The sequence below is a fragment of the Aotus nancymaae genome, unplaced genomic scaffold, assembly GCF_030222135.1.
Source record: "Aotus nancymaae isolate 86718 unplaced genomic scaffold, 86718_ANA_hifiasm-v0.15.2.pri h1tg000025l, whole genome shotgun sequence".
Classification (NCBI taxonomy): Eukaryota; Metazoa; Chordata; class Mammalia; order Primates; family Aotidae; genus Aotus; species Aotus nancymaae.
In genome coordinates, this window is record NW_026988438.1 from 5,182,427 (window position 1) to 5,197,195 (window position 14,769).

A 14,769-nucleotide genomic window follows, 5' to 3' on the forward strand; every position below is an offset into this window, starting at 1 on the left:
AGTACCTGAGACTGGGTAATTTATAAGAAAAGAGATTCAATTGGCTCACAGTTCTGCAGGCTGTACAGGAAGCATATTGCCAGCATAAGCTTCTGTTGAGGTCTGAGGAAGCTTACAATCATGGCAGAAGGCAAAGGGGCAACAGGCGCTTCACATGGCAATAGCAGGAGCAGAGGTGGGGGGGATGTCACACATTTTAGGGAGCCAGATCTCACGAGAACACACCCAGTGCGGCAAGAGCAGCAATGAGGAGGCGGTGCTGAAGCACTCATGAGAAATCTGCCCAGTGATCTAATTACCTCCCACGAGCCCTCGCCTCCAACACTGGGGACCACAATTCAGCATGATATTTAGAGGGGAAAATATCCATACTATATCGTGGCATTATAGTAAGTCTTTCTTTCCAAAACAACAATTTTTACATCTAGAGTTTTGCTGTTTGGTTGTTTGTTGGCTTTGTGGAGATGACATAAATAGACTTTGCTATGCCTGTTCTAATGTGCTCATATGCCTTTTTGCTAAGTTATGGATTCTAAACTGCATGTTAAATACAAAACAATCATGCAAATTTGAATTGAGAGAATAAAAATAACAACTATGGATTCAGGAAAGGATTAAATATTATAGAATCATGTTTTTCTCAAAGAAAGCAAAACTACATGAACAGATGAAATTTAAGTTTCCCATACCTGCTGTAACAAATTACCACATACTTGTTGGCTTGTAACAACAGAAATGTATTGTCTTTTAGTTCAGGAGATGATTAATCCAAATTTACTATCCCTGGACTAAAATCAAGGTGCTCCCAGGTTTATGCTTCTTCCAGAGGCAATGGGGAAGAAAACATTTCTTGCCACTTTCAGATTCTGGTGGCTGTCGGCATTCTCTCAGGTGCAGCTGCACCACACCAGGGAACCCTTTGTAGTCACGTTGTCTCGTCCTGTCTAGTCTCGATCTCTCTCTCATAAGGATATTGTGAAGGGAGTTAGGTGCCACCTGGATTATCTTTTCATCACAAAATTATTAATCATGTTTTCAAAAACCTTTACCATCTAAGATAACATTGCAAGGCTCTAGAGATTAGAACCTGATATGTTTAGGGATCGCAATCACCCTGCTACTAACTGTTCTCTGGCCCCCAAAGATTCATGTCTGTTCATGTTTACCTCGTTTTCATATCCGCAAATGTCTCAGCCCTCTACGTCATCAACTTAAGTAGAAAATCTGACCTAAGTGTCTACTACCTTCAGCTCCAAGCCCCAAAGCTCATCATATAAATAATCTAACTCAGATATATGTGACACTTGGTATGATCCGTCTTCACGTAAAAATACCTCTCCATTTGTGAACCTGTGAAAATAAAAAACAAGTTATGTGCTTTCAAAATACAGTGGCAAAAAAAGTGCAGAAGTATGACAATTGTACACTTTCCTATTCCTGCAAAAAGAAAGTGCAATGTAGAGAGGAGTTGCCGGTTCCTATCAATATCAATCGGTAACTTGGTCACTTCTGTAAAAAAAAAAAAAGTTACCAGGTTCCAGCTATTAGGACCTGGTATCTTTTTAGGGGACGTCATTGAGCCCACTACAGATGATGTAATAAACAAATTATAATTAATTTATGAAGAGATAGAAAAACTAGGAGAAATTAAGAAAACCAAACTGTGAATTTCTCCAAAAAAAAGCCAGGCCAACATTTCACAGATGATTAAAGAACAAATAATTCCCATGCATTATTAACTATTCTGCAGCATAAAGAAGAAAACCTTCTGGCTCTATTTATCATCCCAGCACTACAGATATCAGTATCTGATACAATCTGCCTGTGAAATAATCCCACTTGTGGCATTGTTGTAATTTTCTTAAAAAATATGAACAGGTAAATGTAGTCCCTTATATAAATAGTACATTCAGGTAAAGATTGTCAGGAGAGAAAACATTGTTTTATTCCAGATGGGAAATACAGCAACATAATCTCTTATGTTAAAGCTCAATATAACAAAGCTTTGAAAACCCAAATTTCTGTAGTTGATTGGTGAGAGCTATAACCTGAACTAACCTGTTCTTTGTAGTGTTACCAAATGTAGTGTTTTTAATGTAACTGTAATTACAGTTGGCTCTATCTCACATTGTTAATTTATCTTTCCTTGAGTCAATATTCATATGTCCTAGTGTAGAAATATTTATGTGAAGTTTTAAGTATATATTGGGCCTTTTGAGTTTGTTAGATAATTTATCATATATGCATGCATAACCCACAAAATTCTGAATACCAAGCATAACTTTCCTCATGTACTTCATCTTCAAGATTATGGAATTTATTTAGTTAACCATCTCAGTAAACCAAATGAAGAAGGTATTATGAATCTCAAAATCATGAATGTATTTCAGTAATAGCAACAATTAACATTTATTTTCTTGCTTTCTATATGCCAGGCACAGTTATAGCTAGCTTCTAGGTATTAGAATACCAGATCTTCAAAGAAAGACAGATATGATTAAAATCCCCATTTTTAAGATGGGAAAATGGCAATAATGGAAATCTAAGCAAACTTTTCAAGGCAGAATATTTAGCAAAATTTAGAGCTTAATCTTGAACTCAGTCAATTTAATATACAGAGATAAATGGACACAGACTTCAATGTGTGGTCCATATAAGAAGAAATACGAATAGATAAAAGCAAAGGAAAATATTATAGTTACTGTATACCTTTGACACAATTCATTGAAATTTTCACTTAAAATTGGCAATTTTCTTGTATGTAATAACACTTCAAATATATTACTGGGAAGTTTTAATAAAATAACAAATAGAGCACAGAACTTCAGCTTTTGAAACTTTTTACCAAATTATAATTTTTGAGATAAAATTTGCACACAGCTTGGAGAGATTGGAATTTATCCCTCCAAAAACAAGGAAGAATTAAATTATTTCAACAATAAAAATCCATATAGTATGCAAGATCATTTTAAATTCTACAATTAGATTTTGGAATAACTCTTTTGATGACACTCATTTCTAATCGGCTAAATTTATGTTCTATTCGGAAATGGAATAAAATTGAGAAGGTATTTGATACAATGGTCATATCATCAAAAACAAGAACGATTTATTTGACAAGTTTTAGAAACTGTTTGTGAGAGAAAGAGTCTTTAAATAGAATAAAAGATAATACTGATGAAAAACACATTTCAGAAAAATGCTAGTGATCAAGTATTGGAGACAGATATGGCTGATAAGCTGATTCTTTGATATACATGTATTTGTATATACTGATATGTATGTAAATGTAGCAAGAAAAGTTGCTAATTACTTTTTGGATGTTTGACTAACACACGAGGTTTAAATTTGTTTTACTTTAATAAAATTGATTTTACTTCTTAGATATGATTTTTTAATTAATTAAAAATAAAGCTATATGGCTATATAGCTTAACCTATATAGGTTAAGGAAATAATAAAAAGCAACTTGCGTCTGTAAAAACATGTTTCAAAAATATGCCATTTAACCATGTTTAGCATTCCCTTTTAACTTTAAGAAAATTCTGGTTTGCATATAAGATGTATGAAAATCTCCACTATACAAAATATTGTTCCAATTGCTATACAGAATGATCTCATTAAATGTCCACCAAGGTACTTTGAAGGGATATCAGTATCTTCTTTTAAAGATTAGGAAGCTGTGATTCTCAATAAATAAATAATTTGTTTAAAGTCACAAGGCATGGAAGTGGAAAGTCTGAAGTCATAGTTTCTGCATTCTAGGGAGCGGAAGTAATTCTGATTTATTTCTGTTGTCTAAAAACACTAATGCCTCTAGACAGAAATGGTAAAATTTATTTTAAAATGCCATTTTAGCTGTTTCTTATTTGGTCTGTCTTTAGAGAACCTTTAGTGTCCCTTGAAAAATAACTGCTGGATAATGTTGCAGATTTTGGCAGTACTCTCTCAAGCCCCTTGGGGTTATGCCAAAGGGACGGGGTCCCATGTGAATTGGGTCTGAATTCTCATCCAAATGAACACCTGCTGTCATTGTTCCTTAGCAATCCTGTAGTCAGCAGTGCCAGCTCTCTTTTGATGGTGGAACCTATTCAACACAAGGAAAAACCTGCTAGTGTTTGACACTAATTTTTATTTTTCCCCCTTTTAACTAAATGATGCATTGCCCAAGGATCTTGAAGATAGATAAGCTAATATTCGTTTTATCTTTGTGCAGTCCTGTGTTTCTAGGAGTTTACCCAATTATAGTCTGGTCTACTTAAATAGTCTTTTGATATCTTTCTCCTCTCTTCTTCTCCCTCCTCTCTTTTCTCCTTTCTCCCTTTCTCTGTTCTGTTTATGTTGTTTTGAAAAGGGAGAGATTTGTTATTACAAAAATATACACTTGTAAAGAAAATTGTAGTACACAATCTATTTTTAAAAGTCTCAGTCTCCCCAACTTAGTAGAAACAAATAATTCAAGCAGAAGTAAATTCATTGATATTCTCTCTATGGAAAGCAATATTGATCATTCATTCTTAGTGTTTGATTCATATTCCTTTGCTTTTGTTTAACTAGTCTGCTAAATGTATGCATTTAATTGGAAGGTATTCCAAATTGATTTTGTACCAGATTAGGGATAAAGTAAAAATAAATGCTTTTTAAAATTAATGGGTGATTATGCCACATATAAATAGCCCAGTTCAGATGTTTTTTCTGTAATCTCATACCACAATAAGACAACTTCATATTCTCAAGTATAATATATTTATGACTTAATAGAATTAAATTTATAAAAAGGAACTTTGTGACTAGATTTGAGAGTTATCATTGGAACAATAAAAGTGAACCATCTTGATATTTGTACTTCCTGGCAAACCAAGAAGTTGGCCATGTTTATATAGCAAAATAACATCTTAAATATTAAACCATAGAGGGGAATTTTTGTAACCTTTATTATAAGCATTGCTTCTATACGTCTTTATGTATATGTCTGGGTGATTTTCATTCATGGTTTAATTCAATTACTTGACATATTTCATGGTGTCAAATGTTTACACAGAAAAAAAATTCCAGTTAGCTCTATCCTGCAACTCTCTGCCATCTGCAGTGGGCATTGGTCCCTCTCTTTTTGTGCCTCATGCTTTGTTATGCATGAGTAAGCACATTAGCCTTTCATTCCATTCATTAGACTTTTAATCCTTGATTAGTGTTTTCAAGATTCTCTGAAATACACAACTTCTTTATTTTCTTGCATTTGGTTTTCTTTTTCTTTTATCTCCACTATGAAACAAAATTAACAGTGAATGTCAACAATAGCCCTTTTCTATTGAGATGAATGGTAAATATATTAGTTTCTCATTTGAGTGATTAATCATGTGTGGATGAAGAATGGGAAAATATCTCCACACTTGGAATAACGGAGATAATTGTTTAGAGTCAGTTGGAGCAGTCTGTGCTTGAAAAGCTTGGATAACAGTATTTCAACAGTCCTCACGCATTGAGTATTATTTCTGTCTCATGGAAAAATTCTGTATTTGCTAAAAGTAAGAAACATCCATTAGGATCAGAACTGCTGCACTCGGGGTCTCAAAGACAAATTGTATTTGTCACAAATTTCCCAAAACTAAATGTTTCTCTTTGCTGTTTTTTTCTGTTACCATGAGATACGCCAGAAAGTTGTTTGTGGTACAAACATTTCTTAATTACACATCAAGACACCCTAAGCAAAATCTGAAGTATTGTACTTAACTTTACTAGACATGGGCCCTCACACTATCTTTTTAACCATAATTAATCTCAAATAATTAGAAGCTTCTGTAATGATCATTTCTCCACTCAGGCCTTCCTTCTAACTCTTGTTTAACAATATTTTCAGTTACTATTTGACATTTACGTTCATATGTGCTATCTTTAACATACATTGAACATGAGGCCAAAGCCAGTCATTACAGGATATATATAAATTAAATAGTAATAACCATCTTAGATGTAAGTGTAACACATAACCAACTGTGAAATTATTATATAAATCACTTTTGTAAGAATGTATATGAATCATACATTTTTGCCTAATTTCCCATAATCATCTTGGCAATAATATTGTACAGTTCATTTTAAAATGTAATTTTTTAATTTTAGTCTATATTATCATAAGATAATAGGATCATAAACTGTCCTGTTTTTGTTTTCTTTTTTCTCCCCTTAGGATGCCTCCATTGCACACAGATTCCACATCATGAGAGAAAAACACCCAGAGAAATTCAACAGTAGGTAAGGTGACAGGAGATGAAATCATAGATACGGTTGCTGAATTTTGCCATAAAAAGATCACTAGATGGTATAGAACATTTTATAATATAGTGTCTTAATGAGGCTTTGTGTGCTCATGTGTGTGTATGTGTATGTGTGTAAATATTAAGTTGACAGGATAAATGAATGAAATTTTTCCTGGGTTGTGATGCAACTATAATGAGAAGTGCAGTGGGTCATCTGTTTCATTCTCATGTGCTGTATAAGAAAAATTTCAAGTAAAAGATGGAATTTATAGGTTTAAGACACACTGGAAGTTTTCACGACTTCTATGAACAGCACTCAACATTAATCCCAAGGAAAAACAAAGGGTTCTGATTTGATCGTGCTAAGTGTGTATTACATGGGGATTATGTATCTTTGAACTATCAGCCTTAAATTGGCCTCAACTAAATGCAATAGAAACTTTAATAATAGCAATGTGAGTATAATATTTCTTAGAGATGTTTCTTCAAGGAGGAAAGCCTTGACTAACAAAATTACTTTCCTCATAAGAGCAATAGGCAAGCATTTTTTTTCCCTCAAAAATGTAGACATTGACCTTCGCAGTTACTCAGGGAAATAGGGAAAGCCTTGTTCTGTATCGTCCCCATTACTAGAAGGAAATACAGCTCTCTTTACCTCACTGTCCTAAAAAAGTAGGGCAGAAGTGAATGATCTTTTGCTTCAGTTTTACTCATTTCCACTGTATTCAGCTCGCAAAGTTACAAAATCATAACTGACATTTCTGTATAGATATTTAAGTGGCTTTGTCTATTAATATTCAAAGCCAGGGGCTTTGTTGTCTTTGCATTTGGCTGACATCTTGCCATAAATGTTACAGACTATTTATTAGATAACTGCCCCTGGACGTTCTTAGATTTGTTTCAATTTTGTCGTGCACGAGTACATTGATAAAATTTTCTCGCATGTAGGTTCACGATAAATTCTGTTAAAACTCTTTCAAAATAGTTTTTTAGTTTTCTAAATGATAGACCTGAGTGTACTATTTTATACATAAATCATCACAGCAAGTATTTCATAATTAGTGAGGCCATTTGCTATTAAATTTCCCTATTAAGATGTTTTTAGTAGGCTGAGTGTAGTGGCTCATGCCTGTAATCCCAGCACATCGGGAGGCCAAAGTGGGCAGATTAAGAGGTCAGGAGTTCGAGACCAGTCTAGTCAATGTGGAGAAACCTTGTCTCTACTAAAAATACAAAAATTAGGTGGGTGTGATGGTGGGCACCTGTAATTCCAGCTATGTGGGAAGCTGAGGAAGGAGAATTATTTGAACCCGGGAGGTGGAGGTTGCATTGAGCCATGATCTCGTCATTGTACTCCAACCTGGATGACAAGGCAAGACTCTGTCTCAGAAAAAAAAAAAAAAAAGATGTTTTAGTAACTAAAAATGCAATCTGGTACCTTGTTTGGTATTGCCTTGATTTGTTTTTTACCCTACAAATAAATCATGACCTTATGATTCATGTTTTTCCTCATAGTTCAGAAAAAAATAATACTTTTTATTATAAAGAAAATGAAATAAATGCATATATAGATATATACGTGTACATATTTTTTCAGAATAATTCACACACACTTTATAACTCTGGTTGCTTCTGGAGAGGGAAACAAAGTGGCTGTGGTGACAACTGAATTTTTCTTTATTGTACCATTTGAATTTTGCTACAGGTGCATTTCAAAATTAAATCCAAGTAATCTAATTAAAATTTTGCACCTATAAGTTTTCCTTGTACCTAGAATAGACATTTTTATTTTACAAGATTTAGTTTCAGTTCATGAAACACATATAAAAATAAATTGACATAACAGTGGTATCATATGCACTGTATACATTTCTGCACTTGATTATACACCTGGAATATCCTGGAAATGAATATACTTATTAATGTGCACAAAACATATTCTAAGATAGAGTAGCCTATGCTTTCCCATATGTCATTCTATGAAGCATTCATATTTATATTTGTATATATTATTTATGTTATATTCATGAAGTTTATATTCATATATTAAAATAGGTTTCAAGCAAAAAGCAAAAGCTGTGTTTCAATAATACCACATGGAGTGTACCTCTTCGAGAGTTTAAAATTAAAAAGTTCATGAAACGCTTTAAGAAATATACAAAGAATAAAATGTTTACAGTTTATAAGGCATTACTGTCCTATACTTACTGAAGAGAGAGGGAAAGACAGAGAAAAGGAGAGTCATAGCAACAGAAAAAGGAGAGAATTGTGGTGAGGGAGAGGATGGCAGGGACAATTAAGTGTATAGAAAGGTACATCAATACATTTATGTGCTAATCAAATTTGACAACCTATATATAAGAATGCCAATATTTATTATCCTCTCTCAAGTGTCAGAGGCTAATGAATTTCTTTCTGCAGAATAATTTTAAGTCTTCTTAATAATAAAGACTTCTATTATTCACATATCTATTTAATTTTTTATTATCAATAGCTCTACTAATTTACAAATTCCTCACTGCTCAATATGTGATTAGATTCCATTTACAACAATATGTTTGTAAACGGCAATGTTTTTTATAAAATGTAAACCTAACCTTATTAAAACATCTTTGTAAATTTCAATCATGAGTAAATCTTGCTTATAAATAACTTATACGGACTCTTGCTGGAGATAACATAGAAAATACCCTCCAAAATGACAGAAAGTCACACGTTTCTATTGTGAGTTCAAGTATTAGGTATGTAGTAGATGTTCAATGTATTACTGGCCAAATATTTTTTAAGATAATGGTCAGCCACAGAATTCCATGTATTACCAAGTCAATTAGACATGTATGTTTCAATCTATACATTTGCATATTAAGTCTACATTAATAATTCCAAGCATTTAGTTAATTCCCTAAACCATAGTGCAATATATTCAGGATATGAATGTCTTCTGATGAATTTCTATGAGGAAGACATATTGTACACAAGCAATTTCCTACTTACAATGGCAGATATTTCAGATTTCAACACTGAGATGGGCTCAGCCATAGCACACTTTCATATTTTCAGGAATTTGCAAATGGATTTTTTAAGTACTCCTAATAATGCAATTTCAGATCAGATCTCTTGTCACAATAAATCACATGCCATTAATATTATCCTCCAGCATGCTCACCTTGAAATTCATTTATATTTTAAAGAACATGATGTTTCTAACATTATCTTAAGGAAATTAATTACCAAAATATATAGTTCTGTTCTCTATGCTTCTTACGACAGAAATTGAAAGAAATGGGAAAGGTAATGATTTTTTCCGGTGCTTAAGAGAGTGCTAGTTGAAAGGTTTATATCATATTCCTTCCAAATTTCTACATAAATCTAAGTTAACTGTTAAAAGAAAGCATGCTGTTTAACTTTCTAAACTTTAAGATATTCTTCCATCAAACTGAATTTGAATGAAATCCTTCTGCCCTTCAGACTCAAGAAAAAAAAAATCTTTAAAGTATTATGCAACTAGAATCTAAACTATTTATTGCATAATATTAGTTTTAAAATATTTATATAAATTGACAATTAGTATTCACAAACATATTTACATTCATAATTCACATACTTAATATTTCTCATGGTATTAGATGACCTTCCTTTTTTGAAAAAAAGATATTATTATTTATTACCACACCAAAATAAGAAGCATTTAAAATGTCAATTATAAAGGTATTTAATGATTTTAGAAAAGCATGCAAAGCAGTGTTGAATTCCATGTGTAAAACTATGTAACATTAAAAGGAACTTGCAAGTGATATGCAAAATGGAACCCATTATAGGAAAAGTATTGGTGGTATATTAGTCTGTTTCACACTGCTGATAAAGACATACCTGAGACTGGGTAATTTACAAAAGAAAGCTTTATTGGATTTAACAGTTCCACATGGCTGAGAAGGCCCCACAATCATGGAGGAAGGCAAGGAGGACCAAGTCACATCTTATGTGGGTGGGGGCAGGAAAAGAGAGAGCGAGCTGGTGCAGGGAAAGTCCCCCTTTTAGAACCAACAGATGTCATGGGACTTACAATCATGAAAATAGCAGGGGAAAGACCTGCCACCATGATTCAATTACCACTCACCAGGTGCCTCCCACAACACATGGGCATTCAAGATGAGATTTGGGTGGGAACATGACCAAACCATATCATTCTGCCCATGGCATCTCCCAAATCTCATGTACTCATATTTCAAAACCAATCATGCCTACCCTACAGTCTCCCAAAGTCTTAATTCATTTCAGCATTAACTCAAAAGTCCACAGTCCAAAGTCTCATCTGAGTCAAGGCAAGTCCCTTTTGCCTGTAAGCCTATAAAATCAAAAGCAAATTAATTACTGCCTAGATACAATGGAAGTACAGACATTGGGTAAATACAGCCATTCCAAATGGGAGACATTGGCTAAAACAAAGGGGCTACAGGCCCCATGCAAGTGCAAAATCCAGTGGGGCAGTCAAATCTTAAAGTCTCAAAATGATCTCCTTTTGACTCCATGTCTCACATCTATGTTACACTGATGTAAGAGGTAGGCTTCCATGACCTTGATCGGCTCTGTAGCTGTGGTTTTGCAGTATATAGCCCCCCTCCTGGCTGCTTTCACAGGCTGGCATTGAGCGTCTGCAGCTTTTATAGGTGCATGGTGCAAGCTGTTGGTCGATCTACCATTCTGGGGTCTGGAGGAAGATGGTCCTCTTCCCATAGCTCCACTATGACATCCAGTGAATTTCATGACAGTGCCCCAGTGGGGATGCTGCGTGGGTGCTCTGACCCCATATTTCCCTTCCTCATTGCCCTAACAGAGGCTCTTTATGAGAGTCCTGCCCCTGCAGCAAACTTCTGCCTGGGTATCCAGGCATTTTCGTACATCCTTTGAAATCTAGGCAGAGTTTCCAAAACCCTAATTCTTGACTTCTGTGCCTGAGAAGGCTCAACACCATGTGGGAGCTGACAAGGCTCGAGGCTTGTGCCATCTGAAGTCATGGCCTGAGCTCTATGTTGGCCCCTTTCAACCACGCTGGAGCAGCTAGGATACACTAGCCTGTACACAGCACAAGGACCTTGCGCCAAGTCCACAAAACCATTTTTTCCTCTTAGGCCTCTGGGCCTGTGATGGGAGGGCCTGCTGCAAAGGTCTCTGACATGCGCTGGAGACATTTTCACCATTGTCTTGGGGATTAATATTTGACTCTTCATTACTTATGCAAATTTCTGCAGCCTGCTTGAATTTCTCCGCAGAAAATAGAATTTTCTTTTCTATCCCATTGTCAGGCTGTGGATTTTCCAAACTTTTAAGCTCTACTTCCCAGATAAAACTGAATGCCTTTAACAGCACTCAGGTCATCTCTTGAATGCTTTACTGCTTAGAAATTTCTTCCACCAGATACCCTAAATTATCTCTCTCAAGTTCAAAGTTCCACAAGTCTCTAGGGCTGGGGCAAAATGCTACCAGTGTCTTTGCTAAAACATAGCAAGTCACTTTGCATCAATTCCCAACCAGTTCCTCATCTGCATCTGAGACCACCTCAGCTTCAATTTCATTGTCCATATCATTATCAGCATTTTGGTCAAAGCCATTCAACAAGTATCTAGAGAGCTCCAAACTTTCCCACATTTTCCTGTCTTCTTCTGAGCCCTGCAAAGTGTTCCAACCTCTGCCTGTTACCCATTTACAAATTTTTTCTCACATTTTTGGGTATCTTTTCAGCAGTGCTCCGTTCTACTGGTACCAATTTACTGTATTGGTCCATTTTCATGCTGCTGATAGACATACCAGAGACTGGGCAATTTACAAAAGAAAGTTTTATTGGAATTACAGTTCCACATGGGTGAGAAGGCCTCACAATCACAGAGGAAGGCAAGGAGGAGCAAGTCACATCTTACATGGATGGTGGCAGGAAGAGAGAGAGAGAGCTTATGCAGGGAACCTCCCCCTTATAAAACCAACAGATCTCATGAGACTTATTCATTATTGTCAGAACAGCACTGGAAAGACCTACCTCCATGATTCAATTACCTCCCACTGGGTCCGTTCAATAACATGTGGAAATTCAAGATGAGATTTGATGGGGACACAGGCATACCATATCAGGCAGTCTTATAAAGATTTCTTAAAATTGTAGTTATAGCATGATTTCGATGAATTAATTCAAATTCTTAATATATGACAGCTTAAACCATTTTACTAGAATAAACTAAAAGAAATCAGCTAGTAAGCTCTCATGGCCAGTGATCACAATAATACTGTTTAAGTTCACTCTGCTTATTTAAAAGTATCTGGTCTCTAATTTTGGAAAGAAACAAAGATAGTTTCTCAGCCCCCTGGTCAGAAGTTTGTGATTTATGTCTGTACTACTTCTGCTTTTTCTCTCTTGGGCTTTAGTAACTACGTAGTTCGTGGAACGTATTGTGCACTCAATAGATATTTATCCTTTAAGTTATTTATTATTTCATGGTATATTTATCTTCTATAAATTTTTCTATATATCTTACTACTTTTGTAGTTTATGTTTTTATAGTACGCAAAATGCAATAAAGATTGAATTCTGATATGTAGAGTAAGTCTTAATTCTACATAATTGTTTCCAGGTATTAATAGCTTTTAGTTTGCTCAGCCTTTTTGTACCTAACCTCAAAGAACCAGCAGTGCAAAATAAAGAAAAATTCTTCAGCATAAATCCCTGAGCATTGTGTCTGGCAAATAAATAATACAAGATTACTTATATTATTGTGCTTCTTATTATCAACTTTACAGGTCAGCCGTATGCAATTATCAACCTATTATTATTTACTGGTTGATGGTATTGAACTGAAGACTAAATATAAAATATCACTCTCCTTATACATATATGTATGTATATGTATGTATATGTAGATATACACTTCATTATATATGGAAAATTATCATTTCTAAGAATAGAAAAATCAAACCTGTATATTTTTTAACTTTCTATTTTGCTTTAGAGACAAAGAAAAGCCCACAGACTGGAGTAATAGAACACAAAATTCACATTTGTTATCTAGACACAAAAAATACAACTAAAGGTCTAGAATATAATAAGTTTAAAATAAAATAGTTCAGTAGTGAGAGAAAAATGCTATATCAGAGCCAAATATTTTTACTTACCATGTAAATTACCATTGAGAAATTGTTTCTGTGAATTCAACAGAATAATTTTTGAAGTTCCAAAGCAATTCAAATTCTGTCTTACATCATGATGATATATTCTGATGATATATTCATATTTATAATTTTCTTCATTTTCTGTAAGAATTTTTAATGTACATTTAATAAAAACCAATTGAAAATTGGCATCCAGTGAATTTCATGACATATTCTCTTATATGTGTATCTTACATGTATTTTTGAGTCAGGTATGAGATAGCAAATAGAATATAGAAGATATTTGTATTTATTTTCCTCTGAAGGCTTTTAACACATGTCTTTGTAGAATCACATTTGTAGGAATTCACATTTTCTCTCACTTTAAACTTTTAGGAATTACACTTATTTTAGGAGTATGATTGATTTTTAAATTACTGACATTCGCAATCTATTAAAAACAGTGAAAGTAAAGAAAGAATGACGTCTATCACAATGTCATCACTCAGGTATTTGGCCTCACTTTTGCCTAATTTAAGACAACTTCATTATTGTATAGTGAACTTTTTTCTATTTAACAATGTAAATTATTATGTTTTAAGGCACACTTCTACCTTGTGTATATGTTACCATCTTTTATAAGCCAACTAGGTAAATAGTACTACTGATATCATAAGTTAAATATTTGTCATTTTTAGTGTTTTGAATAAAATCAATTTTATTAGAAATAGTGGTGTTGTGTAAGGACCTTTTGAACAGAATTATATCTTCATGAGAGTTTCATGTCTTAAAGCACTTTTACATCTTCAGTTTCTGTGTACTAACTGATGTGTTTTTAAAGAAGAAATATACTCATTTTTCATTCTAACTTAGAATAGTTTGCTATATTATTTAAATGAAATCTTTGAAATGTGTGTGTGTAAGCATTATGACGAGGCCAGTTTTTCCATATGACTAAATTATTGTTTGCCAATAAACCATATAGTGTATAAATAGGTAAACGTATAGATTTATATATGTGTATACATATATGTATTTGTGATGCATATATTTATATACATTTGTTAAGCTATATATACACATATATATTTGCTGAGTTTTCATGTTACCAGATTTATATAAATCTGATAATTACGTGTGCTCTTCTATGTGTGTATTTCTAATGTAAATCTTTTAAAATAGTTTACTATGCTCCTCGATTCATATATTTTTATTTGTATGTTGAGACTTGTTTAAATATTTTGTTGGATCTGAGCAGGTAGAAATAAGAATGATCAAATGAGTCAGCACTGTGTGTGTTCTTAAGCAAGGGGCTTCAATTCACCTGAAGCTTCCTGCATCATTTCCTGGTACCATTAATAAAACCAGGACATTTACTT

The 14,769-nt window shown here is 33.8% G+C and overlaps 1 protein-coding gene across 11 annotated transcripts in view; it reads left to right on the top strand.

Annotated features, from left to right (window-relative positions):
• DGKB (diacylglycerol kinase beta) overlaps positions 1 to 14,769 on the top strand; it is an 812,604-nt gene that overhangs the window by 485,602 nt on the left and 312,233 nt on the right. For all 11 annotated transcript variants that reach the window (XM_064380347.1, XM_064380346.1, XM_064380345.1 and 8 more), the window contains one exon: positions 6,187 to 6,251. In XM_064380347.1, the coding sequence (XP_064236417.1) occupies positions 6,187 to 6,251 (65 nt within the window). The remainder of the gene's footprint in view (positions 1 to 6,186; positions 6,252 to 14,769) is intronic.